Consider the following 26,521-nt stretch of genomic DNA (forward strand, 5'->3'; position numbering starts at 1 on the left):
TTTCTTCCGCTGATACAAGTGGGTCTTTAAAGGTGTTTAACAGACAGCACAAACAATGGCTCATTTTGGCATGGAGGGGATGTGTGTCCTCTTTCTCTTTCACAGTTTTCGAGGGAATGTGTCATAATTTTGGAGACCTAGCAAAACTCATTTCTGAGTTCATGCTGTATGGTTCTGTGCTCTAGCAGCTGAGCCCCAGGTGATGGGTAACCAATGAGCCTCAGCCATGTTTTAGGTAAGCCTGTAGGACATCTGTCATGGGGACCCCCCAAGTACCCGAGGGACCCCAGGAGGCCGGGCCAGTCGTTCCTCTGGACTAGCTTCTTCCTAGGCCTAGTGGAGTGTTTGGGCAGCACATTTCCAAGAAAGTGTACGTGTGGTTCTAATCGGTGACTATGGGAAGGAGGCCTTGGCCCTTGTGTTCAAGGGCAAGGAGGGTCCTACAAGAAGGTTGTTCTCTGGGTTACAGACATCTCCCAGAGAGGAATGCTGGTCCTGTCTGGTTATCAGAGGTCTGCTTTCTTTCCTTTCTTCCTTTTACTTTTCTTTCTTCCTTCCTTCTGTACATCTATTCTTTCGTTCTTTTTTTCAGCTTTAATGTATACCTTCAACATCCTCCCAAAGTAGGTAAAGGTGTGCTCATAATGTGCTGTTGTTTTGAGGTGAGAAAAGAATAATGACAGAAAACCCGAATAAACTTCTTATTGCTGTTTTAGAATACAAGCTAAAATATTCCAAAGTTCAGGGAATATCCCCTATGTAAGCATCTTCTATTCTTTTCTTTAGAATTGATAAGAATTGTCTCCTCAGAGATCCTTCAGTCAGAAAGTGACACAGATAAGCTTTACATCCAAGATTTTCTTTATAGGCCCAAGGGATTTGGTGACCAGGTAAAACAGAAGACTCTATATACACCCACCTTCTGCTGACCTAGCAAACTGTCCTTTTCCCAAAGAACTCGATCAGGATTCAAAATATAAAGTCTGTAGCAAATTAGAGGGCAAAACATATTTGAAAGAAGGCAGCAGAAACAACGGAGAGTTGTATTTGTGGGAAAAGTGTGTTTGTAGTTCAGCTGATAGGTCAAATCATAGAAACGTCCACACCTGAAACAGCGGCCTCCCAGAATGTGGGGGGCCGAAGGCAGCCCCCTAGTGGTGCCTGGAGATGTCTTCTCGAGACGGCAACTCTGTCAGTGAAGCCTGTACAGGGTGGCCTCCCAGGACAGTGCCCAGGTGGCAGCCCTCACCAGGCCCAGCTCAAGAGTTTCTCATTTGGTTCCCAAGTCCGAGAGCAGACACAGGTTTAAGTTTCCAAATTAATTCATACTTTCTGAGAAATGAAATATGAAATCAAATGAAGCGCTTCTAAAAAGAGCCAGCTCTTGCCCTCAGATCCACGTCCCCTTCTTCCATGTAACTAGGTTTTTTGGCAGGAGTATCAACCCTTTTAGGCTACTTTCTGGTCCACCTGAGGACACCATCAGTAAATTGCTATTTTTCTAAAGTTCTTTTAAAAGCCTGGTTTACAGAAACAACAAGGAATCTGTAGTTGAATTTGGAGGAGTTCCAAATCTCCAGAGGATGCGTGTCAGCCCTCTCCCTGCACCTTGGGGAAAGAATAAAAAGTCGCCATAATTGAGCTTAATTTAGTGTGAATTCATCTTTCTTGCCAACAGCTGTGCATACCTTGTGGAAACACGGTGTTCATCCATTCCTTCCTTTTCATCTGGACAAACTGGCCAGGCCTGGCTACGAATTGTCCCTTAGGAATGGGCCTCTTGGGTCAAGAGTGTGAAATAAAGCTCACAGCCCAGTATTCTTCTTTTTTTAATTTTTCACGAACATCAATCGATCTGATCTCGCCCCTCTTTTTGTTTTGGGGTCAGCACCCTGCCAGGGATCGTCGCAAAGTTCTCTCCCAAGTAGACCAGCTTGCACTCTCACGGGAATAACATCATCTGCCTGCTTTGCTTTGTTTTTCCTTTTATAGTAAATACCATCCCGAAGATGTAAGTCAGCTCCAAAGCCCAGATTGGCTGTCCCTCCGGGTAGGGATCTCAGACTAATCTCAGGCTGAAGCAGGAGGAGGATCAGCTACTCGATGAGAAAATAACGAACAGAAGTAGGAAACAACAGGAATAGGAGTTTCCCCCTTAACATGCCCCGTGGAGGCTACTGGTTATACATTGTTGGCCCAGATATGCTGATCGGGGTTTCTAAATTCAGTTGTCCTCGTTGTTGGCAGAAACATCACTATGACTTATCCCAGGGGAAAGATTCATGATTTCCAGGTTGCTTCTCAATCACAATACCCTCCTTTCCCTTGGCTCTCTTGCCTCTTCTCTCATGCAAAGCCTTCAGGTGGCCCAGAGGAAGAAGAAAGACATTCCCCTAATGTCCTGCAAGGAAGAGAAACCTAGATGAGCAGAAGTCTGTTGGTTGGGGAAGCACATCTACCCCTCATAGCAGCATCATGTGCTCAGAAATAATGTAGAGACATGACATCCAAAGACTTCTCAAAAGGCTGTCAACAGGTGGTGGGGCGGTGTTCTATGGAAGCAGAGAGAAGGGAAGAAAGACTGGTTCATGGGTTTTACTTGAGTTCTTATCAAGTCAGTTGGCTTTTAAGCACCTGCTGAGAGAGGCTTGGACTAGTTTACTGGGGACACAGAGAAGAAAGAGATGGGACCTGCCTCATGGGAGTCCCCGTCCCATGAGCAACAAACACGGACTGGACGCAGGTGCACAGCTGTGAAATTGTCTTGTCTTTGGAGACTTGCCCTGGGCCGTGATCGTATAGTGGTTAGTACTCTGCATTGTGGAGACCTGCCCTGGGTCAGGGTAGGCACCAAGGAGGGCTCTGATGCCAAGTCAAGAGACGTCAAGGGAAGTTCCTGAGGAGGAGAGGCCTGGACCTGAGTCTTGGAGCCTGGTTACATGTTAGCCAAATACATAAGGTGAGGGAAGGGCATTCTGTGCACAGGGAAAAAGATGCAAGAAAAGCATGGTGATGAGACAGATCAACCGAGTACCTCCTATAGCCTGAAGGTCAAAAGGACATGGGAAGGAGTCTGGAGAGGGGAAAGCCAGGCTTTGCGAAAGGTTTGGCATTCACAGAAGCTGTCAAGGGCATTTAGTAGCAGAGTGACCTGCTTACCTTTGCTCCTGAGAAATCGGACCCTAGTGGAAGACGGGGAGGGGGACATAGGAAGGGAGGAGGAGCAGGGGATTCTGATTTGGGAAACCAGCTGAGAGGGGGGGGCTGTTTAGTAACGGAGGAGGAAAAAGAGATGGGACCAAGGCAAGCAGCAGTGAGAATGGAGTCCAAGGAGTGTGTGGGCATGGTCTTTGTGCGAGAGAACTGAGACAGCTCGGAATTGAACGTGTCCTCTTGAAAGTAGACCGCGCAGGAGCGGGAGGAATTTAGGACGATGCCCAGGTTCCTGCCGGGGCAGCTGGATAGCCCATGGTGTCCTCTATAGCAAAGAGAAGAAACAGATCCTGGGCCAGTGTGGGGCCTGGTGGGTCTGGAAACCAGGAGGACACTCCAAGGAGCTGAGCCAGACCTCAGTGTGCCATGTTCTTCCCTGGCTGGTCTCCCTAAGCCCCAGCTTCTCTCCCCACCTGCGCAGGTTAGCACTCTGACTGCCTGTGGGGAAGCTGATGTGGAGACTCCATTCCAGATTTCTAGCTAGTAAGGCCCATAGATTCGGGCTCCTAAAAGTGGTAGGCCCCCATGACTTTCTCATCACAGCTGTCAGCGGGAGAGGGGTGGAGGTCAGGGGCTGTTTCTCTTGACACGAGCTTCAGCCTCACCATCAGGAGTGGACGTTGACTGGGTTGCCTTATGAGGTGTGGTGCTCAAAATATGGAGGTAATAGAAACTGTTGCATTATTTGTATTCAGACATCATACAGATTCAAAAGAAACCTGTGGCTCCAGTTACCTTGATAGAAACCTAGCAGTTAAGAGTGGAGGGAACCAGGGACTGGGAGTATAGGCTTGGTTGCCTTTGCTCGGGCGTCTTCAATGAAACTGAAGTAAACTGTTTTTCACTCACAGTGAAGGAAATGCATTGCCTGTTCTGAAGTAGCCAGTTTAGGGTTTCGAGTTGGTTTTGAAATGTAAACCTTTGAACTTCTCTGCCTCTCTTAGAATGCGATTAGAAAAATTATTGACAAGTGTGATCCTTTTTAAGATGAAGAACCCTGTGATAAAGCTTTGTGAGAAAAGTGGTGAATCCAGCATTTCTAGGGTCATAAGGGTGTGAGTGATGGGCTGGGAGTGTGGCCGGGACTCTTCTCAGCATGGCTCTCATGGGAACAAGCCACCATGTTCTGAATGTTGACTTTCTAGATGCTGTCTTGAATTCATCTAACTTGAAGGCCAAGAGTTAGTAAATTCCCTTCACTCTCTTTATTCTCAAATGCCAGCCTATATCCTGCATGGGCAGGTCCTCATGGGCTCAGATTGTGCCCCCTCTTCTCAGGTAGGCCAGAGGCCCGTTGTCTTTGCAAAGTTTCAGGATTCTCCCAAATTCTAAAAGATAGAAGTCTTTTAATCACCATTCCTTACCAAGCATGAGTCTTCAGCTGTGGTGCTTGAAGAACTGTGCAGGCTTGGGGAGGGCAGCTTTCCACATGGAACCCAGCCGCCACTTAATGACGCAAAACAAGCTGCATGTAGAACACCACTTAGGAGTGTCACAGCTCATGGAAACATTGAGAAATTTAATTCCTGTGTTTGTAATTGAATGGTCTAAGTTGGTATTTTACTCAAACCATTCCTTCTGAGACCCACACAGGCTCCCCATCAAGGTGAGCCCTTCTTGGAGGCCACAGCAAATGTTTCCCAGGATTGAGGAACAGAGACCAAGGCGTGTCTTTCTTTTGCCCAGAGGCTGGAGCAGCATTGAGCTGCTCCTTCCACTCTGACCAAAAGTAGACAGGCTTCCATAATATTGATGCCGTTCCTGAACTTCTGCTTCGTTTTTGAAAGGAATCTTTGCCCTCTCACTTCAACACTGAAAAGTATGTCTCTTCTTACCCTCAGCTGGTTTCCTCTTCTCTCCCTCAAAGATCAAGGATGTGCTTGTATCTTGGGGAGAGAGAGAGAGTTGTCTGAGAGTAGCTCAGCTCTCTGTGGTGAATGGAAGTTGCTCTCTTGTCTGCAGGTACCAGGACCACCACGGGTGAGGCTTATTGTGGAAACCAAGGCTGTTCATGTTTCTCTCTTCCAGTGGCACCTTACTCCCTGCCCTTACAAGTCTTCCCATATTGAGCCCTTCTGCAGTATTGGTTCCATCTTTCATTCTTGTGGAGACTCTTTGTTTGTGAGGCAGTTGACACATGGCCCATTGAATGGTATATGCAGCCATTCTGGCAGCAAACATTTGAAAAAAGCAACTCAGGTTCTAATTGGACCCCAGCCTCTGTGTGAGCTGTTGTATGTGCCACAAAGCTTCTCTGTGGCAAACCAACATAATTGGAAATTGAATCCATTGGTAAAGACCAGCAGGTAAACATAGAGCATGTAAAAATTGAGTGTAGTGCTATTACCAAAAATGGCCATGTGGAGATAAACCACTGTGGACTGCAGCAAGATCTAGAAGGAGCTTCATGAAGGATGGACAATAAAGGACTTCATGAAGGATGGTGCTTGGGGACCCACCATTTGCATATGAATGGTGATACTTTCTCCCAGAACCTACCCTTTGGATTTGTCCTCCCAGTTTTCTTCCTGGGCTTCTCTTCTCATCCCTTCCCCTAAATACCTCATGCTCCCAAGGCTCTATCTTGGATCACCCCTGTTCTCACTCCATGTTCTTTCCCTGACTGATCTTACCACTTCCATGGCTTAAAGTCACCACCATATGCTGCTGACAAGTTCTCCCATTCAGACCTCTCTTCAGAGATCTTGTCCTATCGACTTCTTCACCTAGATGGCTCAAAGGCAGTGATACTCAGCAGACATGAAGTGGACCTCATCATTTCTCCCCTCCCACCCCAAATCTGTGGCTCCTCTATTCTTCCCTGACCTTCAGATACTACCCTTTTTTATCCTATTCCTTGCCACTGCCCTTCCAAGCCATCTCCCAGGGCTTCAGTTCATCTCCTGGCCTCCATTCCCACATCCTCCAGTCCAGCCTTAACATGGACAGCCATCATCTTTCTAATATCCTCATCGGATTGTACCCCTGTTGCTCAGATTTCAGCAGTTCCTCATCACCAAAGACCAGGTCTACCCTCCTTGTTTCAGCATTACAGATCTCAATCATCAGATCCTGTGTGCTCCACCTTCTACTAGCCATTCTCTATCACCCACCCAAGTGTTTGCTCGGCCCCAAATGCTCTCTTGGCTCTGTGCTTTGCTAATATGCTGTTCCTGCTTCCAGAGAGGCTTCCTCACTGTGATCTGCCCAGTGATTTTCAGGCTGCTCCTACTGTGAAGTTATCCCTCACTCCCCAAGGGAAATCAAAATGCTCATTGTTCTGTGCCCGCCTAGAACTTGGAGTTGACCTAGCACTTGTTCTACAACTGTTATAAATGTATTGTTTGAGTCAGTCATTCTCTCTGGATTAAAATTTCTTTGATGGCAGGGACATGCCTGGCCCCCATAGAAAACACTCAGTAAGGGTTGAGTGGGCAAATATCAGGATGCTCACACGTGGCAAGGAAGTCAACCCAGCATATAGCAAAAGCATCTTAATCTTTCTCACACTGCGTAAGAGAGTGACTTTCTAGTCTGGGACCTCCGTTGGCAAGTCCAGCAGAAGCAGCCCCGTGGAGGCTAAATGGCTGTGTGCCAGTTAGAGGGGGGAGCCCAGGAGGCATGCATGCCTCCAATCATGTATCAGCACCTTCGAGAAACACCCCTACTTGTTTTTTTGTTCAACCATAGCCATAGCTCTTCAGAATGAAGAAACAATGTCTGAGGTTATATGAGATGGTTCTCAGCTTTGCATCCACCTGTAGCACCTGGACCATGGGAAAGGATCTGAACTTTCATTTAGGCTTCATCTCTGGGTAGCATCTTAACAGAATCTAGCATCCAAATTATTGGGATTCCTGGCTTGGGAGGAGTGGAATGGTGTGGGTGCACACCTCTCTGGGTTTTTTTTCCCTCTTAAAGGAGTTTTGTTTTAATCTCTGGCAAAAGAAGGCGCCTTGTCTCCAAGCAGGGGGTGAAAGATTAATAGGCTGTGTTCTTAAGAACTGGGATTTTCTCTTCTTTGTTCATGTTTGAGGAAGGAGAGCTCTTTAAGCATGGAACACCAAGCAAGGCATGGAGACACTTGCTGTACAAGCAGAGTCAACATGTGCCTGCCTCAGGGAACAGTGGCCAATGGGTGCTTACCAGGAAGATATACACAAATAAATTCTCCAGAAGGCCTAACTCACCATGTTGTGAAGTTGGTAGGAAGAAAACTCCCTCTGGCCCACATTTTCACTAAATGGGTGAGGCAGGCTCTTCCAACCCTCTGACAGGAATTCTAGTTGTCCAAATCTTTTATAGAAAGGAGCTGGTACTGACTGGAGTGCTAGTCTTGCTGAGTCAAGATTTATACCCTACTGTCCCCAACTCTCAAAACACCATATTGCCCTCTTGGCTTATAAAATACCCACTCTTTCAACATGATTTAGTAGCTCAGGATTCTGTTTTACCATGAGTGGCTTTTGCCTGATAACACTAGGGCACCGGTGAAAAGTCTGGCCCATGAGATGCTCCATACTCTGTGACAGATTATGCCCAAGTGTGCCATAGGGTCACTCAGACTTTGCTGAATCATGATCACTGAGTTTTCTGAGCAGCAAGTTGGGACTTTTCAAAGATGTGAGTAGCCAACATGAAACCTGATGCCAAAGCGTTGATAAGTCACTGGCCCCAAAGCTGGAGCTGTGGTTATTTGCTGCTCACACTGCAGAAGGATCAGCATTGATTCAACAAAAAAACATGGTGGAGAATAAAGTCTGGTAAGATGGGTCCAGGATGCCGCAGGAGGGAAAGTACCAGAACCTGAGCTGGCAGGGCCTGGAATCTATGCAACCACAGTTTGAGTCAAGAAGGACTTAAGTAGTTGGTACTCTGTGCCTGGGGAAGCCTTGTCTCTTTGTGGTTCCTGATGGTCCCAAAGGGACTCTGTGCTTGTCATGGTAGAAGGAAGGGCCTAGAAGCACAGAATCAAATTGATTTCTTGCCTAAGATGACTGAGTTTGTTCTTCCAAAGGCATTGGGGATATCCAGTTCTGTTTCTCTACAGGCTCCCCTTCTTCAGCCTTCACATTATGGCAGATCATGAGGTAACCTTACCAGGCCTACCCTCCCCTTGTAATCTTTGAATTTGGGGAGATATCAAATACCCACATTCCATAAGCCTAGGTCAGGTTCTGCGGGGGGTGCTGGGCCTGATTACAGAGTGGGCCAGTTTTCTTCATCAATCAAAGTTAACTACTTTAAAAATCGGAAATTGGAAGTGTCCCACTTACTCTGGGTGTTCGTCAGTGCCTCAGAATAAAGCACTTGGCACAATAGCATCTTGTGATCAACATGGTTAGTAATGGATAATACTTGATAGGAGACGTGAATAACATTTACCCAATGCTTTAACATTTCAAAGTACTTTGATGTCATTGTTTCCCCAGCCCTACCACTGATGGACTGTGTGGTCCTCCTCTCACAAGAAGTTGATACAAGGCAGGAAAAAGCCACAAGGCAGGAGGCCTGGTTCTAGCCCCATTTCATCATATACTTGCTCCATGACCTAGACAATGACTTAACTTTCCCATCTGTGAAATGGGTGAAGGGTGGGGGAAGGAGATTCTAAAGAATTCTCAAAGATCCTATTTGCTCAAAAACTCTGAATTAAAAGAGCAGGGGCAAGTGCTTTGTTTTGGTTGAACTTAGCAAGGTGATAATTCTCATGGATCTTGATGCAGTTACTATTTAATTTTCCAACTCTAGAATCCAAAATGTGGGCTTATTTCAGATATGCTTTGGAGATTCTATTATCCTATGATGTAGCCAATTTGGGGGCCTTTCCAGTCCTGGTATATTTGTGGTTAATATTCAAGGAAAAGGTCTGAGACACATCCAGACACATTCCATGGCCTGGAGAAATGGTCACTGCAACTGCGCGCGCGCACACACACACACACACACACACACACTGGAGTAATAGTTTTGGAGTCTAGGATGCCCTTATTCCCGCTGGGGTGGAGAAAGGCAGAAGAAAGATTAGGCTAAGAATGACAGCAACTCCACCCATGGACTCTCACAGTTGCCTGGGTGAGCTCTTTTCTGTGGAAGTGGCAGAAAGAACACATGGAGAGCTACACTGAACCTAAAAGGAAACCTTGGAGAGGAAGCCTCATCCTATGTAGTTTTAACATTCTAAGTCACCTCTTTCCAAATCAGTAATAAATAGTCTGGCCAAAGCAGTGGTTTTTGTCATGTTTTTGGCCATGAACCATTTTGAGGATCTTATGGAAGCTATGGATGACCTCTGACCAGAAAAATACTCCTATATTCACAAATTGGGATATAATTCTAGGGAATTCCTATATGCCATGCAGCCCATGGACCCCAACGTAGCAACCCCTAGTCTAAAATAGAAGAAGGGAGCCTGACAGTGGGAATGTCAGGGCTAGACCAAGACTTCGAAGTCCATAATTTGTTGCCAAAATGGAATTGAACAAGTAGTAACATAAAGGGTTTTTTTCTTCTTTTTTCCCCTCTGACCATCACCCTCCTGTCCTCTCTCTATTCCCACATCTTTTGTCATCTCTTCTTGTTCCCTTTCAATTTCTCTCCCCATCTCTCGCGCACCTTGCCCTGCAGATGTTCCAGCCTGGTTAAAAAGTCTCCGCCTGCACAAGTACGCTGCGCTTTTCTCCCAGATGACCTACGAGGAAATGATGGCCCTTACCGAGTGCCAGCTGGAGGCTCAGGTAAGGGGTGCAGGTGACCATTCCCTGAGAAGTTGCCCCAGGTGGAACCTGAAGTTCCAGCTCAAGACAGACCTTGTTCGGACCCATACCTATCCTCACCCAGTAGCTTGCCTTGTTCTAGGAACTGCCAGGTGCTGGCCCACATTATGTGGTGAGTAAGGCTGAGTTCTTGTCTTCAGCGTTCAGTAGGAGGTGGGGGACCAACAGATAACTGGAAGGCAAATAAGGCTCAGTGAGAAAGAGTATGAAAAAGGTAATACCTAGGTGCATGCTCTAAGTTCAAGGTAGAGTGGCCTAGAAAGAACATCTGACCAAGGCGCCAAAGAGTCTGGGTCCCTGCCCTTGCTTTTCCGTCTGTGGGACAAGGGGTTATTTGGACTATGACAGATTGGTTGTCTGTTGTCCAGTCTGATAAGAAATCAGCTAACTTCTAGTAGTTAGTAATTAGAAACACCAAGTCATGCCTCAGACCTTCCCCAGCACTTTTCCAAGAACATGTGCAGATTGGACATAGTTGAGATCAGAGTAAGTGCTGCCAAATATTTTTTTCTTCTAACTACCTTGAATAACATGGGACTGACGCAGAGAATGGGATTACCCCAGGTCTCTGGTTTCATTTCCCTTTTGAGTGCCGTAAAAGAACAAAGTTTCCCCTTCCTTCTCAGGCATCTTTGCCCCAAGTCTGGATGCCAAAGGCTAGGCCAGTCAACAGACCCCCCGAAACTGATCATGTTTCCTAGCATGCTGTGCTCAAATAAATAAATCTGACTGATGTCTTTGTTTCCCTTATTTAAAATGCCATTTGCATGTTTCAAATTGACCTCAGTTTCTTTTGAGCAATGATTTAAAAGAATTAAATGTCTGAACAGGCTAATAATATTTCCTTCGCAGGAAGAGGAGATTGTACCCTTTGGGGCAACACTGCTCTCGACTCCTACCTCCCAGCAGATGCTGGTTTCCCATTGCATCATCAGTACCCTCAGTTAACCTCTGCAGGCCTGGGTGAATACCAGTATTGAGATGCAAGGCAAAGCCCAAAGTCACTGTACATTCTAAGAGAATGAAAAGCACTAATTTCAACTTCCCAACACTTCTCCCACCACTTTTTGGCTCTTGATTGTTCCTTAATCAATCCCAGGGATTGATGAGACCCACTTCTAAGAGCATTTTTTGCTATTTGGGTCAGAGTTAAGAAAAAAAAAAAAATCTAAGTCCTCAGTTATTTGACTTGAGAAAAAACAAGACCTAATTGACAGAGAGGGCAAAGCCAGAGGCATGCAGAGTAATTTAATTCACTTGAACCCCAAGTCAAGGCTAAAGAGAAATCTGCCCTCAGCACTTCATCTTAGAGAAGGAGTTTTGCTATCACTCGAGTGTTAATATCTCTGAAGGAGATGCCTCTGGTGTTCCCATCTTTTCCTTCTGTAAGAGGAATCCTATGAGTTGGTGTAAGAAGAAGTCACCAGAAGTTTGCCTTAGAGACCTGACTTAAGAAAGGACCTCCTGTTTGGAACTTTGCTGTATCTCTGATCAACAAGCACTGAACTAAATCCTTGGGCTCACCACTGCACACCGTTAAGACAAAATCCACAACCCTAACTGTGAATCCTCCTCATTTAGCTCAAGTGATGACTGAACAAGAGTTTTAGGTTCTTTTCTATTCTTGTTTTCCTTATGGAGACCAAAGATGAGCTGTAAACTGCCAAAAATTACCCTGTATCGTACGGTACCTGTGAGAACCATTACCAGCCTTCAGAGATGGGAAAACCCAGGAAAGGTTTGAGAAAACAATGAAGCTCTGTATGGGATTGGAACCTTCAAGCAACCTTGGGTGGGAATGAAATGACAAAATACAGACAAGAGTGTATAACTTTAAAATGATCATTGAAGACAAGAAATTTTATGCTGGGTGGGTAATTGGCTGTTCTAGTTTTCTCTCTCTTTTCTCTCCGAAAGGTCACAGCCAAGGGACACAGGCAAATGTATAGCCAGATGTAGTTAGAACATTTAGTAAGGGGAGGTTTGTGACCGAGGGGACTGATGGATATTTACTAGTCCACAAACGTAGGAACCAAGAAGACAGTGAAGTACTGAATAGCCTCCAGGAGTCTCTAAACTTATTCTTAAAAATATGTTTTTAAGTGTAACTTTTATTTAATTACAGAATGTTACCAAAGGTGCAAGACACAAAATTGTCATCAGTATTCAGAAGCTCAAAGAAAGACAAAACCTCCTGAAGTCTTTGGAAAGGGTGAGTGACGGCCAGGGGAGGGCGTGTCTCTGCCGCCATGATGGGAAAAGTCTCAGCTGAAGGTGTCATGGGTAGACATACCTTGCAGAGTTTTTTCACCTCGTTTCCTTACCAAAGGCAGAAAAAGAATGAAAGGATTTTAAAGTCAAGTTTCCTGGTTATCCACACTCCTGTGTAACCTGACCACTGCCATATACTTATTCCCTGGGTCCAGGCAGCCTGTGACTGGCCATCCCGGGGGACTCTGGCTTCAACAGAAGGCATCAGAATCACTGGGGTGATAAGCACTTATCAGCTGCCACTGTCTCTTTTTGTTTGCTGCCTACACAGGTTCTCTTCCTATCTTTGTATACAGACATCGCCCTCGTACCAATATCATTTTTGGGATTTGGTGACTTTATGATTTCATCTGAGGGGCAAAAGAGAGCAAGACTCATTCCCGTGTTGCCTCTGCCCCAACCTGGAATTCTGGTACAGGCACTGCTGCTGGGAGGTGCTTGGGATTGGCGGGCTGGGAGCTCCGTAGGCACGTGCTCCCTGCACAGCCTGAGCAGTGATGTCCTCTTGCAATCCCAGGGTGCCTTTGGAAGGGAAGAAAGTATGGAGCTTGGTGGGGCTAACACAAGTTCTGTGAGCATGTAAAAATTTTATAATGCAACAGGATTTTTTTTAACTGATTTACAAAGATGTGTGGGTATAATTTTACATAGAATATATAAAGCTACCCTGAATGCATATCTCATAAAATATAAAGTAACATATACTTACAGAATATGCATATATAACTTCATAAGGAAGGTGGCTTTGAAAGCCTTGAGATAGATAGACGGGGAGAGACTACTCACATGCACGTACGTACTGAGAGGCCTGTCCTTAAAGTGAATCACAGATGACAAGCGACCTATCTGACTGAAACCAAGGCTATTCTTAATTCTGTTTCATTTACAAAGCAGTTTGTCTGACTGAGTGATTGTTGCCATCTTTAATATAAGAACCCATTCTGTTGTCGACCATGAAAATGCCAGTTTTCTCTGTCTTTGTTAGAAAGCCCAGGAAGTGTTCTGCCCAAGGACTAGACAGCTGAGTATTAGGCGAGAGAGGGATCAGCCCCCTTTATCTCTGGAGCTTTCCTCATAAACTCACAGGAACGCTGTCACTGAGGAAACACAAGGACCTGAGGGACAGAGACAGAACTGCTGTTTGTTCTACTCCCTGTGGCCTTGGGCCAACTCAGTGTGGAAACACAAGAGCAGCAAGGTGGCACAGGTGGCCTGACATGCCGCTCACTTTCTGCCTGGCCTTTGAGAAGCCCGTTGCCATTTCACACCTTGAATAATATTAATTCCACAAAAATACCTTCTGCCAGGCTCACTGGAATGGGAATTGTTAAAAAGATGACAAAAGTCACACAAAGTCTGAGGGCCGCTAATGGCCAAGAGAAAAGCGGTAAGGAGTTTATTTTGACATCTTGGGGGAAGAAAGCTTGTGTGTGTTTCAGACCAACGCGTTGACCTTGCCTCAGAACGCCTGATCTCAGACACCAGTATGCTCATCCCTTCAGGAAATGATGGCCTGGGGGTAGGGATCCTGCATCCACTGAGGACTCAGGCCCTCGCCTCTGTTCTCTCTCCTCTGGGCCCCAGGTCCCTCCTGCTCTTGGAGGGAGGCAGCTGTCCCTACTGTGTTGCCACTTAGGTCTCCTCCCACAGACTCGCACCAGCCCTTTCTCTGGCATTCCCAGATGTCCCGAGCTGATTATGCTGTTGGAAATGCTGTCATCAGGCCCCTGCCGACAGCATTCTTACCTCACATAGAACCCAGAGATTTCTAAGGAGATAGCTGGGACCCCGCCCGTGGCTAGTTCATAATCAGTAGTCGCTGCAGGTAAGCTCTAGGTCCAGAGCACTTCCACTCACTCACTGAATACGTACTAGGCAGCTGCCTTGGACTAGATTTACCCCCATCCACTGGAGACTAACCGTGAGTAATACAGAAATACGTGTTTCTTGCCTTTGCGGAGCTCAGATGCATGTTGCGACATGGATATGTCACACAGACATTGTGGTGCTCTCACAATCCCCTGTGATGGGCGCCATCGCCGAGGCTGATGGCGGGGACGGGGGTGGGGGGGCTTCCTGGGATAAAACCAAGCACTCTGCCGCGGGGAGGAGGGAGAGTATGGAGGGGCCGGCATGGGCTGGAGACCCGGCAGGAGCCTAGAGCCAGCCTTGGTGGTCCCTTGAGCTAAGGCGGGGGGGCGTGAAGGTGGAGAGGGACAAGGGAGGTCATTTAGCAGAAGTCCGGGCATTGGCCTGGGTGTCGTGCCGTTTGGAAACAAAATGGAGGAGGAGTTGCCAGGGCGGGAGAAGTGGAGGTCAGCTGGACAGATTGTCTGAGGTGCCAATGGGACACTGCGGCGCAAAGGGCATGTTAGTGGCCAGAAGCACAACGCTGGAGTCCACAAGGGTTTGAAAGACTCACTGTGGTTCATCTGTGTGTAAATGGCAGCTGGTTTCCAAGAAGTGTGTGTTGAGTGGTAAGAGCTGAGGACAGACCCTGAGGAGCACCAGAAGATGGAGGGACCGAACAATGCCAGAGGCTGAGCTGCCCTGAGGGTCAGAGATAGTGTTTGCAGGAGGGAATCCCATTAGGGGTCCTGAATGTGTCCCATACCACGAGGACTGAACACTACCCACCCCAGCTCCCCGAAATCAGCCACCGGCAGGTCACTGGTAGCCCCTGTGAGGAGGGTCGCCAGGAGAATGGAGGGATAGAGCAAAAACCCGTGAGCCAGGGAGTGTGGATGGGTGAGAAGGTCATCGGGGAAAGATGTCTGGTGGAAAAGGAAAAGGGAAAATCAGCCTGTCGCTGGGACAGGCTTTTCAACATTGATCTCTGATACTAAAAATGTTCCCACATGCTTTTCATTCACTGTCTTTTTTGCAACTCACTCCGAAACTGTGAAAGGTGGACCCTTCTCTGGGAACCTGGCCTGGAGAAAGGAGACACACACACACACACACACACACACACACACACACACTTGGGCTGTGTTCCCACAGCTCCGGGTCCCAGCAGCATGCTAACACTGTATGGGCCCAGGAACAGTAAGCATCTTAGGGCGAGGATTCTGCTGAATTTGCTTTAGGTCATGGCTCCCGGTAGGGCTGAGCTGGGGTCTGGTGAATGAAAGGTGGCGAGGGAGCCGGTCTCAGCCAATGCCAGCCTGCTGTCTCCTGCATGAGAAGTCCAGGGCTTCCCACGCAGAGGATGCTGGCTGCCCGAGTCCTGTCTTCCAGGTGATTTGCCCCTTGCTGCCATCACGAGCCTTGTGAAAGTTTCCAAAGCAGTCTTCTTCCAAGACCTAAGAAAGCCAGGCAAGGGGTGGGTCGGCAAGTAGCTCCCATTCCTGCATGCAAGCCCTGAGTTGTGACCCCTGAACAGAGCACTGGGACAGGTCTCATGGTACCTGCTCTGCCATGAGCTCCTTGGCTCTGCCCATAGGTGAACAGACAGCTTCATTTTGCCTCTTTGTGTTTATAATGTAGGATTATATTTATTGTCTGAAGGATCAATAGAGTCTTGGGTTGGTTCCCTATTTTTGTCAACATGCAGAATTAATTCCTATAGTGAGTTGAGGACACTGGAGTGAGTCCCACTCGGGCCATTTTCTAGCTTCCTTCCCAACCTGGGAATGGAGTGTTAAGTTCTAGAATGGATTTTGAAGGGTCATACATGTAACCCCATGGGAGCTGGCCTAAAGGTCATTGTTAACTTGTTGGTAGCCAGGTGTTTTCTTGGAGACAATGGTTTGAAGGCTGTGGGTGGGAAACAAAACAAAACAAAACTCTTCATGATTCCTGATAAGATATTTTACAGAGAGCATCCGTCATTATTCATTAGGTTTATGGATTCCTTTCTGGGGTGGTTGTCTCCAGTGGAATAAAATGAGATTTGAACTTGGGGCACCTGTATGTTTCCTGTTTCTAGGAGTTCAGCTCTTAGCATAATCAGAATCTCCTTCCTCCATCACTGAGTAACTACAGAAGCCTTCTGGCAGGTGACAGGAGCGGGCGGGGGTTGCTTGGTGGCAGGTGACAAAATGTCAACTCAGTGGTCACTGGCACATGGGGTAGCGTGGCAGGGAGGCATGTGATCTCCCAAATAGGCTGGCCAGCTCTGCCTACTCAGCCTCACTCTGGGGGAAGCTTCATCCCTTCTCTCTCCTTTCCCACTCACCTGGCTCAGTCAGGGGGCAAGATCAGAACCCCCCATGTCCTAGGTGCCAGCTACGCAGTTGGCCGGAAGTGGAGGACCTTGACGCAGGGTTTCCCCAGTTGACACACAGTTGAGTTGGGAAAGACAACAGGTGTTCTTCTGCTGTGGGCCAGCTAGCTTAGCTCCATACACCCTGCCCAGGTGGATCACCATGTCCTAAGTCAAGGAACCATTTGCATGCTGCACCCTAGACTCTGGAAGAGGCTGGTCCAGTCCGGGCAGCAGGACAACTGGGAGTGATCAGGAGCACCCCCCAGCCCCGCCCTAGCCCACCAGCCTCCCACATCAGGCTTGCCAGCACAGGCAGTAGGCTAGTCTTAACTTCTGCCATATCTGCCAGGCTTACAAGGAAGGCAGTAGACTCTAAAGCCCTCCTCTTTTTTTTTTTTTAATATTTTATTTATTTATTTGACAGACAGAGATCACAAGTAGGCAGAGAGGCAGGCAGAGAGAGAAGAGGAAGCAGGCTCCCTGCTGAGCAGAGAGCCTGATGCGGGGCTCGATCCCAGGACCCTGGGATCATGACCTGAGCGGAAAGCAGAGGCCTTAACCCACTGAGCCACCCAGGCACCCCTAAAACCCTCCTCTTTAAAAGAAAAATGGACCATCCCCTCTAAAATAGGCTGGACAGTAGCTCTGAGCAAGACTGAAACAATTCTGATGGCTACTTAACATTTCACTTTCCTCAATAACCCTGAGTGCCAACTCAGCTAAGCTTCTGCCTCCAGCATCCTGAGCAAAGCAGGTTCCCTCCAAAGACAGGACTGGGCTGTTGGTGGTCTACTGCCTAGAACTGAAATGTTGCCTGTCCAAGCCTCTCATCCCCAGGTTTCCTTTTTCTAATTGACTGATTGGGAAGTCAGGATGTAGACGTGATTGTGTTCCGTGGGTTTGTGTTCCTTGACATCATCCAACAATTTTCCTTGGTAAGAGAGGATCCCAGGAATGGATTGGTAGTTGTGCTTCAGGCTTTTACAGCAACGTCCTTGCTATTCTGGGCTCTCAGAAGACCAAGTGCTTCATTAGTAATCAGGGCCCCAATTGTCAGTGACCTTCCTGGGTCCCAGGGAGAGGTTTGCTGCAGAGGCACTGGGACAGCAGCGGAGCAGAGGGCCAGGCTGCTCACCATATCCAAAAGACTCCTAGTAGCTGACCCCCGGCGCCCAGACTTGGAGCCTGTTCTGTGCCTCCGTGAGCATCGGGGGCACAGATAAATGTCAATCAAAATCCACTTTCACTCCTTTTCTAATACATAATGGCCAGTAGATCAAACAGTAGGTACAGAAGGACCCAACTATATTCTACAATATATAAAGCCCTTTATATATTATAGATAACTTCAGGGGATCCTTGAACAACATGGGGTAGTCAGGCACCCCCTATGCAGTTCAAAATCCATGTATAACTTTTGACTCCCCCAAAACTCAAGTACTAATAGGCTACTGGTTGACTGGAGGCTTTACTGATACCAAGAAGAGTGGATTAACACATATTGCATGTTATATATATTATATTCTATATTCTTAAAGTAAGCTAGAGAGTAGAAAATGTTAAAATCATGAGAGAAAATAAATTCATAATACTGCACCACATTGATTGAAAAAATCGGCAGGTAAGTGGACCACACAGAGTTCAAAACCACGTTGTTCAAGGGTCAGCTGTATATCCTATACACATAGATTATACATATTTCTCTCTAGAATGATTCTTCCAAAGTGTCACTCCCCTGCTCAAAACCTTCCCTGATGTCCCTTCTCATTTAGAAACCCTTCCAGCATTCATGCCTCTATGCTCAGGCCCCGGTAGCAACTTGGACCTGATTTCCTGCCCTCTCCCCTCACCATCCGGCTCCATGTCAGGCCACCTTGCTCTGCCTCACACTCTCCCGGCAGGCTCCCGCCTCAGCCTTTGCCCTCGCCGGGCCCTAGAGCCGATATGTATCCTTCACCATTGCCCCGCGATGCCTGTGTTGGGGGCTGAGTGAAGGTGGGAGTGTACAGGTTCCTTCCTACACAACAAATCATACGCAGGACAGGACGTTACCGCATGACCCAGCTTTCTTATACAGCTCCTAAAGTCTGTATCTGTCGATGATATAAATGCTTTTTCTAGAAATGCACTGAAGAAGCCAGGGAAGGAAATGTGCCACATCCTTTTAATGATCACCTCTAGATGGTGGGATTTGCAGGTGCTGCAAATACGGATATGCCTATCCGTATTTTCCAAGTTTTCTACCTGGGCTAATCCTAGGACGATAAAATTAAAGTGATTGCACTTCCAAAGAATGTTGCAATGAAGGGGTCAGCAGCTGTGAGTCCTATCTGGGAACAGCTCGGGACAGGGGAGGGGAGGCACCCAGTTGGGTCACCCCTGTTCCTGCCGCTAACAGAGGTCTTCTCCCTCTGACCCTCCAGGACATCATCGAGGGGGGCAACCTGCGCGTCCCACTCCAGGAACTGCACCAGATGATCCTGACTCCTATCAAGGCCTACAGCTCCCCGAGCACAACCCCCGAGGCTCGCCGCCGGGAGCCCCAGGCTCCGCACACGCCCTCGCTGATGGGTCCTGAGGGCCAGAGCCCTGATGGCAAAGACAGTGCCTCGGCCACCGGGGTCCCAGCAACCACCTCGGCTGGGGCCAGCGGGGGGCTGCAGCCACACCAGCTGAGTAGCTGTGATGGGGAGCTGGCCGTCGCCCCGCTGCCGGAGGGGGATCTCCCCGGGCAGTTCACACGTGTCATGGGGAAAGGTAGAGCCTGATTCTCACACCTCCCGCCTCTTCCCCCCCCACCTCCAACACCACTAACCAGAGCCCTGGGTCCCTGAGAAGCTTTCCCAGAGTGCTGGATAAACCTGTCGGGGTAGAGGCCATTTGCCCATTTACTGACGAGGAGAGTGAGGTTCAGAGGTGGTCATTTGGATCTGAACTCTGACCCTCTAATCCCCAAAGGCCTTTCCTTACTCCAGTCCCCTTTCTTTCCCACTCCCTCAACCGGGACTTGCTGGGCCCACCTGGTAGGGTGAGTGCTCGTGGAGCCTTTGGGCCTGTGGGCGGAAATCAGCCCTTGGGTGGAAGTCAGCCCTTATGGGAGACCGTGCCTGGCTGGCACCATGGCCATGCCTCATGCCTGCTTGAGGGCGGGATAGAATTCTCGTGTGGTCCTCTCGGTGAGAGAACCCTTTCTACCTGGACTGCCCTGGGCCTCCCCCGTGAATGGCACCATGATTACGTGATTATCCTTGAAAAGTCCCAACGCTAGAAGAATTTGTGCTCAATGCGGTGTTGCACGAGAAAATGTGATTATGTTAAAAATGCAGTGAATGCCCGTACATTTCCTTTGGAAGGAGAAACAATTTTTTCTTGGTTGTCCAGTCATTTTCAAGAACCAAGCTTTTACCAAAAGAAATGGACACCTGAGTCTTACAGGTGCAGTGAGAAACTCCCGGTGTATACACATCCTAATAAAGATGTCCAGTCACAGAAATCTGGTTCAGAGATGACCTGTGATATCCTTTTGAGGGGAGATGCCAGTAGCTTGATGGCCAGGGTGGGTCCTTGGTCTCCCCCCACTCGCCTCAGAGTCCTGACCTCCCACCCCCGAGTGGGCTCTTTGCTGTGGGGGATTAGAATGGATGACCCCAAGGGTGAAGATACGTGTGGGGGTGGATGCCTGAGTCGTCCATGGTGGGCTCTGTCCTCAAGACACCCAAACTCCTCTGGCATGGCTTCTTTTTAAACTTTGGCTACTTTCAAATAAATTATAAAATCAATTCATGCTCAACATAAAAACTCAAAATGAAACAATATGATGGAAAGTGAAAAATAACCTCTCTCCCCAAGTGCCACCCTCTTCCTCTGCAGAGGTAACCACTCTAAACAGGTTTGGACTGCCTCTCCAGAAACTTCCTAATAGTCCTAGACAAGCACACGAGTATCCTTTTTATCCACAAGCAAGTGTTGTTTACATGTTTTTCTGCAGCTTGTATTTCTACATTGTATACTTAAAGTATTTTGTCACTACCATAGCACCACCCAATCTCTTTTTCCAAGGTTGCATGCCATGTTCCACTGTTACCCATAAGGCATAATTTGACAGGGCCCCAGAGAACGGACATGGAGATGGTCTCCAAATTTTTGTTAGTACAAACAATGCTATACTGTGCAGAGTCTCTGTGCAAAGATAGGGTATAAATGGGATTTGCAGAATTCTGCAACAGAGTGGGTATGCAGAATTAGGGGGAGAAAGGAATCATGATGCCTAGGTTTCAAGCATGGTCTACCTGAGTGTAAGGCATTTTCCCTTCTCATGGACATCTTCTGTCCAACCACCTGTGCTATGGCCTTCAAAACTCCCCCATGGAGATCAGAGCATCAGAGCCTCCAGGACGAGATTCGAACGGGCCATACTAGCGTGGCTGTGGGAAGCTCAGGGGGCAGGGGGTGGGAGTGAGCAGCAGTGTGCTCTACCTGCAGACCCACCCTTCTCTGATTTTATTACTTCAGTTACTTGTGTGTGTGGGTGGACCAACATGTGTGTAAGTGTGTTACCGCTTTGAGAAAATAACCCTCCAGTAACCGAGTAGCAGGTGTCCTGCTCGTGTGCGTGCCCACAAACCTTGTGTGCTAGAAGATGTGCCAGAGCTTCACGCCTCCAAATGAGGCACGCAGTCCATTCATCAAATTATGGAGACAGCGCTCTGATGATGTCCACGGTCTTTGATGCCTTTGAACTCCCTTCTCAAAAGGAGCCTCTTTTTGAGAGAGGGCTCAGGACATGGCTGCATTCTTCTTCTCCCAGAGTGTCTGTCTCAGGCTGGATTGCAGAAGGCTTAATATAGAATGGTATGCCTGGAATTAACCGAAGGGGCTTCTCAAGGCGAGGGCTCCCGTGGCGACCAAGCCTTTGACTTCAGTGGAATGAGGAGCCTCCTGGCCTTTTCTGTGAACCTTACGTAAAACCACAGGCTCACATACCTCTCAAAATATTGGTCCTGACAGGAAATCAGAGGCAGATCTTGGAGGTTGGAATGGTTATACATGTTTCTAATTCATCTTTTCTTTTTTTGCTCTTTTTTTTTTTTTTTTTTTTTTTAACTCACAGTGTGCACACAGCTCTTGGTCTCCAGACCTGATGAGGAAAATATAAGTTCCTATTTACAGCTCATAGACAAATGTCTAATTCATGAGGTGAGTAGTAATGGGTTTCACAAAACTGTTTTTCTCATTGCTTAGGAATGGTTCTCAGAGGTTCTGTGATGTGATCCTTTGGGTCTCCAACAACTTGTTTTTGAAGACTAGACAAGCATAAATAATACCCGGGCAGAACTCAGCTATGATGGTTTCAAACCTAAGCACAGCTTGTAACACGGTGGTGTCTAGAAATTCATCTAGATAGAGCTCTGATGTGGGGGTGAATGCCTGAGAGAAACTTTGGCTCTAGAAGAATCCCTGAGTGACCAAGCCTGAGGTGGGAACATCCGGCCCTGTCACCTTGCCTTGGCGTTTTCGAGTCTTTTAAAATTTTTCTGTTGAAAATTTTTGCCTTTCGACTCAGGGAAACTTGGGGGAGGGTTGGGGAGTGTACAAAAGAAATAATGTGTTTGTGTTTATGTTCCATGTGGTTCGATTTGTGATTTTTATGGGAATCGTGTTGAGCCACATGTCCTTTGGCAAGAGGACCCAGGCAGGCTGGAGCTGTGCCCCGTTAGACTCAGTGTGAGCGCCGTCTCCCTGACAGAGCAGGGCAGGTCCTGGGGGCTGCTGCTGGGACAGCCACCTGCCTGGCCGGCTGCCGCGAGGTGCATGTGCAGACAGGGGGTTGCCCCAGACCCGAGACTCTAGTGGTTTTTTGGGAACACCTCCTCCACAAACAGTCACAGAGACAAGAATCACAGTGTAGGCTTTAGAGACGTTTAAGAGCACTGAGGTCCTTTTGTTGGATTTTAATGTTAGAATAAGATGGTAAAGGCCCCCCCCGCCAAGTCTGCTCACAGTTGCTGGGTTGGCATCCTGAGCTCCAGAAGTGCGGTGGGCCCCAGCGAAAGGAGACACCCAGGGCAGAGGTCTAGCCCCCTCACCCACCATCCCACTCACATTGTCCCCACCCTCCAGCTGCCACACAGGCGCATCTGTCCAAGGCCAGTTCATTGGGTCCTCCACCGTTCCACGGTCTGATTACCCACCGCTCACGAGCACGGTCTCCTTCTGGGTTACCTTCCCAGCCACTGCCCCACAATCCCCTAAACTCTCCTTTCTGCTATTTCCTTTCTCAGCAGTGCAAATTCTTATGCGTCCCTCCCCTCCACCCCCAACTCACCCTTTGGTGTTTTCAGTCCTGACACGGCACATTTCGGCCAGCAAAAAGCACCAGGAAGAAGAGAAGGCAAGGGCACTTAAAGAATTGTAGAACTCATTCATTCCATAGATCTTTATTAAACGCCTAGGCCCTGTCCCTGGCTAGGTAGCTTATGGTGTGAGGGTAGCGGGGAAGACTAAAGGAGGGTGGGTGATCACACACGTGAGGCTGGGGCTGTGCTGGCATCCCGCAGAACCCAGATAAGGAGCCAGGCCACCAAACCAGGAGCCGGAAATGGCTTTGCCTCAGAGGAACCGCCTCCAAGCTAGGCACAAAAGGGAAGCCGAGTCTTGGTGTGGTACAGACTCACTGCATAAGCAGGAGGGAGCGCTCCCCTGTGTCTTACTGGGCAGGAGAACATTTGGAGTGGGTTTTGGAGGGCACTGATGAGGGGATGATCTAAAAACTTTCATAAAGAGAACTAGAACCTTGCATGTTCTTCCACGCCCATGCTCACGCCGAGCCTTCCAGACACCAGAGAACAAGTTGTAAGTTACCTTCTGTCTTGCCCATAAGACAAAGTAATGAGCCCTCCAGTGGCCTCCACTGGACAGTGCTCATGCTTCCTAATTGGATCCCACCAGCCCCAAAACTGGGGCCTGATCCTTCTCACCTTCCAGCCATCATGCATGCCCTCCTTGGGCAACCTGGCTCTCCTTTTCATTTCCTTAGAACATTTAGAGAAATTCCTGGTTTTTTCCTCGCTGCCTGCCCAAGTGATTAAATGCAAAGATGGCGCCATGTAGACTCATCGGCTGGCAAGAGACCCTGACGACAGTAGAGGGACCTCTGGCTGATGGGAGTCCTGGGCCAAGTAGAGCTCATGCCACGTCTGCTTGCCTGCATTCATGTCAGGATGGAGGGGGCCTGCACTCTGTCTTGGAAGGGAAAATGTTGTGCAAGACTTTTATTATTTTAGTTCAAGAAAGAGGAAACATGTCTGAATAATTTTCCACAGGCTTGGGATATTCTGTGTGGGGAGCACACTCCCTCCCTGTGAGGCTCCATGGAGGCACGACAGTCTCCATCCTGGCTGAATTTCACCTGGGCCCCATGAAACAAGACTCCCTTTCACAGCCCAAATAAGCCATTCCTTAACTGACTGGATGGGAGCAAACCTAGACCCCTTCCTTCCTCCCCAGGGACAAAGGGACCAACTCCGTAGAGTAACAGAAGAGAGGACAGAGAAGTTCTGAATTTCATCTCCTAGATTATAATCCCCAGCTTCTTGCCTCCTCGCCATCCCAAGGAGGTTCTGTGGAGATGAGCTTTTGCCCATTTCTGAGCCCTTTAACTCTACACGAAAGTTGTAGGGTGCATCCTAGCCATCTTCGTCCAGACAGACTCATTGGTTTGGCCCTGACAGAGACAGAGGACTTGGAAGAGGCCGACTGGCTGTGTCAGTGTGTTGTATGGATGCTTCTTTCCCCTCCACTCCCTGAGGAAGATATCAGCTCAAGCCAGAGCTGCCAGTGGAATGGCTGAAGTGAGGTGTCAGCCATCCCAGCTGGCAGAAGAGCTCCCACAATGGAGGGCTACTTTTCAGGCAAATACAGGCAAACCAGCTTTTAGAAATCCCTTATTGCCAGCCATGACCTCTAGCTCCTCTCCAGGCCTCCCAGCTGCAGCCTCCAAGACTGAGAAGTGGCCACCACACTCACTCAGCATGGACAAGGGCCTTAGTCCTCTCTGCAGCCTGGAACGAAATGAGCGTGTTGCCCTGTGTTGAGTGAATGAGCTCACTTCTCCGGGTGGTGCTGGGGTATAAACATTTCCATCTTCTTGGACGGTCTTTGCCACCACAGGAGATGTCCTGTATGAACTGGTGTCCTTGGAAGCACTTAGAAGGCCTGTCTATAAAGTGAGCCATTTCCTCTTTTGTCCCTTGGAAACTCAGGCTAGCTGTCCTTCAAGCTGGCTCCAGACCAGCTTGGTATTGTAGTTTTGAGAACTTGAAGTCATTTATTGGGGCTAAATGTGATTGCTGAATGCCAAATGTGACAAACACTCATATACCACCACCAAAGGTCTGGTCTGTGTGACCACAAAAACCTGAGTAGAGGATCTCCGAGTTGCAGTTCTAAGTGGCTCATTACTAAGCCGAGGCATGTCCTAAGTATTCTAAGTGTATCTCATGTGTTATCTCATTTAACCCTTACGACATCTCTTGGAGGGAGATAGTATCCTGGGTTTTTCAAAGGAACTGAGTGTCAGGTAAAGGAACTTGCATAAGAATGTGTAGGGATTCAAGCCCTGCCCATATCCATCCAGAGCCTTCCCCCGACCAGCTGGGCTGGACTCTCCTCCCCAAGTCATCTAGATCAGCACCTCTGCATCCTGTGTTCTCACTCAACCTTTGGCAGAGGAAGCCAGTCAAAAGCAGAATCTATCTATCCCTTTCTTTATTCGGCCAGTAGAAATGCTTGCCTTTCAGGCTTTCAGAGGCATTCATGTATAGTTGGACACTCACCAAGTGTTGCCAACAAATGAGAAGGGACCACAAAGTAGAACCGTGGCCTCACCGTGTAACCATGAGACCAACCCACCATGTACCTTGCGCAGTGTCTTCACCTCTTTAAGGAAGCATGGAGTCCCTTAGTTGGGTAGCCCTCCTTGATGAAGATCCTTAAAGGCGTCTGGCTGAGGTCATCCAGGGGTAATAGGTTTTTGCAAGTCAGTAATTTTTTCACAACATAACATCTTTTGCTTTTGTTCTTATAGCTCTCCTGTGTTTAGGTCCTTAAAGATTAAATGTCATCTGGAAAAAATTAAGCTGTCATATTTTCTCTGTTTAAGGAATCTGTTTCCTTTATGGGAAAGACTCATATAGTCTGTTACTCTAAGTTATAGTTTATTGCTACTTAAAGGATTTCATGTCTTATTGATAAAACTATACGGGTATTCTATCACAGTTACTGCTAATCAGAGCTGCAGGCTCTCCCATAGCTTGTAGACCATGGTTCTAGGCACCTGACAGGACATTCCTATATTGAATGTAAGGCCCTTAACCCATGTAGAATGCCACATGCCCATGTTCCATTGGCAATGGAATTACCAGGGCACTTGCTGCAAACATCCTCTAGACTCCTGTCCAGATGTATTAAATCAGGGAAGGGACCTAGGAATCTGCATTTAATAGTTTTCTTAAGGGATTCTGTATCCCAGATTTGAGCGTTTCCACCTTGGGGACTCACAACTCCCATAAAGTCACTGCCCGGGGTTCAGGGTACACAAAAGTACATGTGATACAGATGACATGTCGTGTGTTATAAAGCAGGCAAAACAAGCCTCAGTGCCACTTTTACTAAAAACATGTGAAAAGGCATCAGATCTACCTGTTTCCTTAAACTTTAGGAAAAGTTTTGGTCAGGATTGGTGCAGTGGAGTTTTTTGTAAGGCATGGGGCCCCTTAACTGGAGATTTCTCAGCAAAGCCCCGTGCCCTACAAAAACCCCAGTGCACCAGTCCTGGCCTATGGTATAGTACAGTGTTGTGTAGTGTATAGCGGAGACCATGTGCCATTTTTTGAAAGCCTGCAGACCACGCACGATCAAGCTGATTGATTTTTGGAGTGGTTTAGCATTTCCATTGATTATGAAAATGTAGGGGGCCCTGCAAAAAAAGCCAGATTATACAACAATCCATTTTTACTATTCATTCTTGGTTAATCTATAGAGTCCAGAGTAG

General features: G+C 47.8%; 1 protein-coding gene across 5 annotated transcripts in view; it reads left to right on the forward strand.

Annotated features, from left to right (window-relative positions):
• SAMD4A (sterile alpha motif domain containing 4A) overlaps window positions 1-26,521 on the forward strand; it is a 206,769-nt gene that overhangs the window by 153,936 nt on the left and 26,312 nt on the right. For 4 of the 5 annotated variants that reach the window (XM_059182141.1, XM_059182142.1, XM_059182143.1 and 1 more), the window contains 4 exons: window positions 9,841-9,950; window positions 12,115-12,201; window positions 18,894-19,227; window positions 21,581-21,666. In XM_059182141.1, the coding sequence (XP_059038124.1) occupies window positions 9,841-9,950; window positions 12,115-12,201; window positions 18,894-19,227; window positions 21,581-21,666 (617 nt within the window). Of the gene's footprint in view, window positions 1-9,840; window positions 9,951-12,114; window positions 12,202-14,075; window positions 14,182-18,893; window positions 19,228-21,580; window positions 21,667-26,521 lie in introns of those variants that run through there. The other variant, XM_059182145.1, reaches the window with a different exon arrangement.

The sequence above is a fragment of the Mustela lutreola genome, chromosome 7, assembly GCF_030435805.1.
Source record: "Mustela lutreola isolate mMusLut2 chromosome 7, mMusLut2.pri, whole genome shotgun sequence".
Taxonomy (NCBI): Eukaryota; Metazoa; Chordata; class Mammalia; order Carnivora; family Mustelidae; genus Mustela; species Mustela lutreola.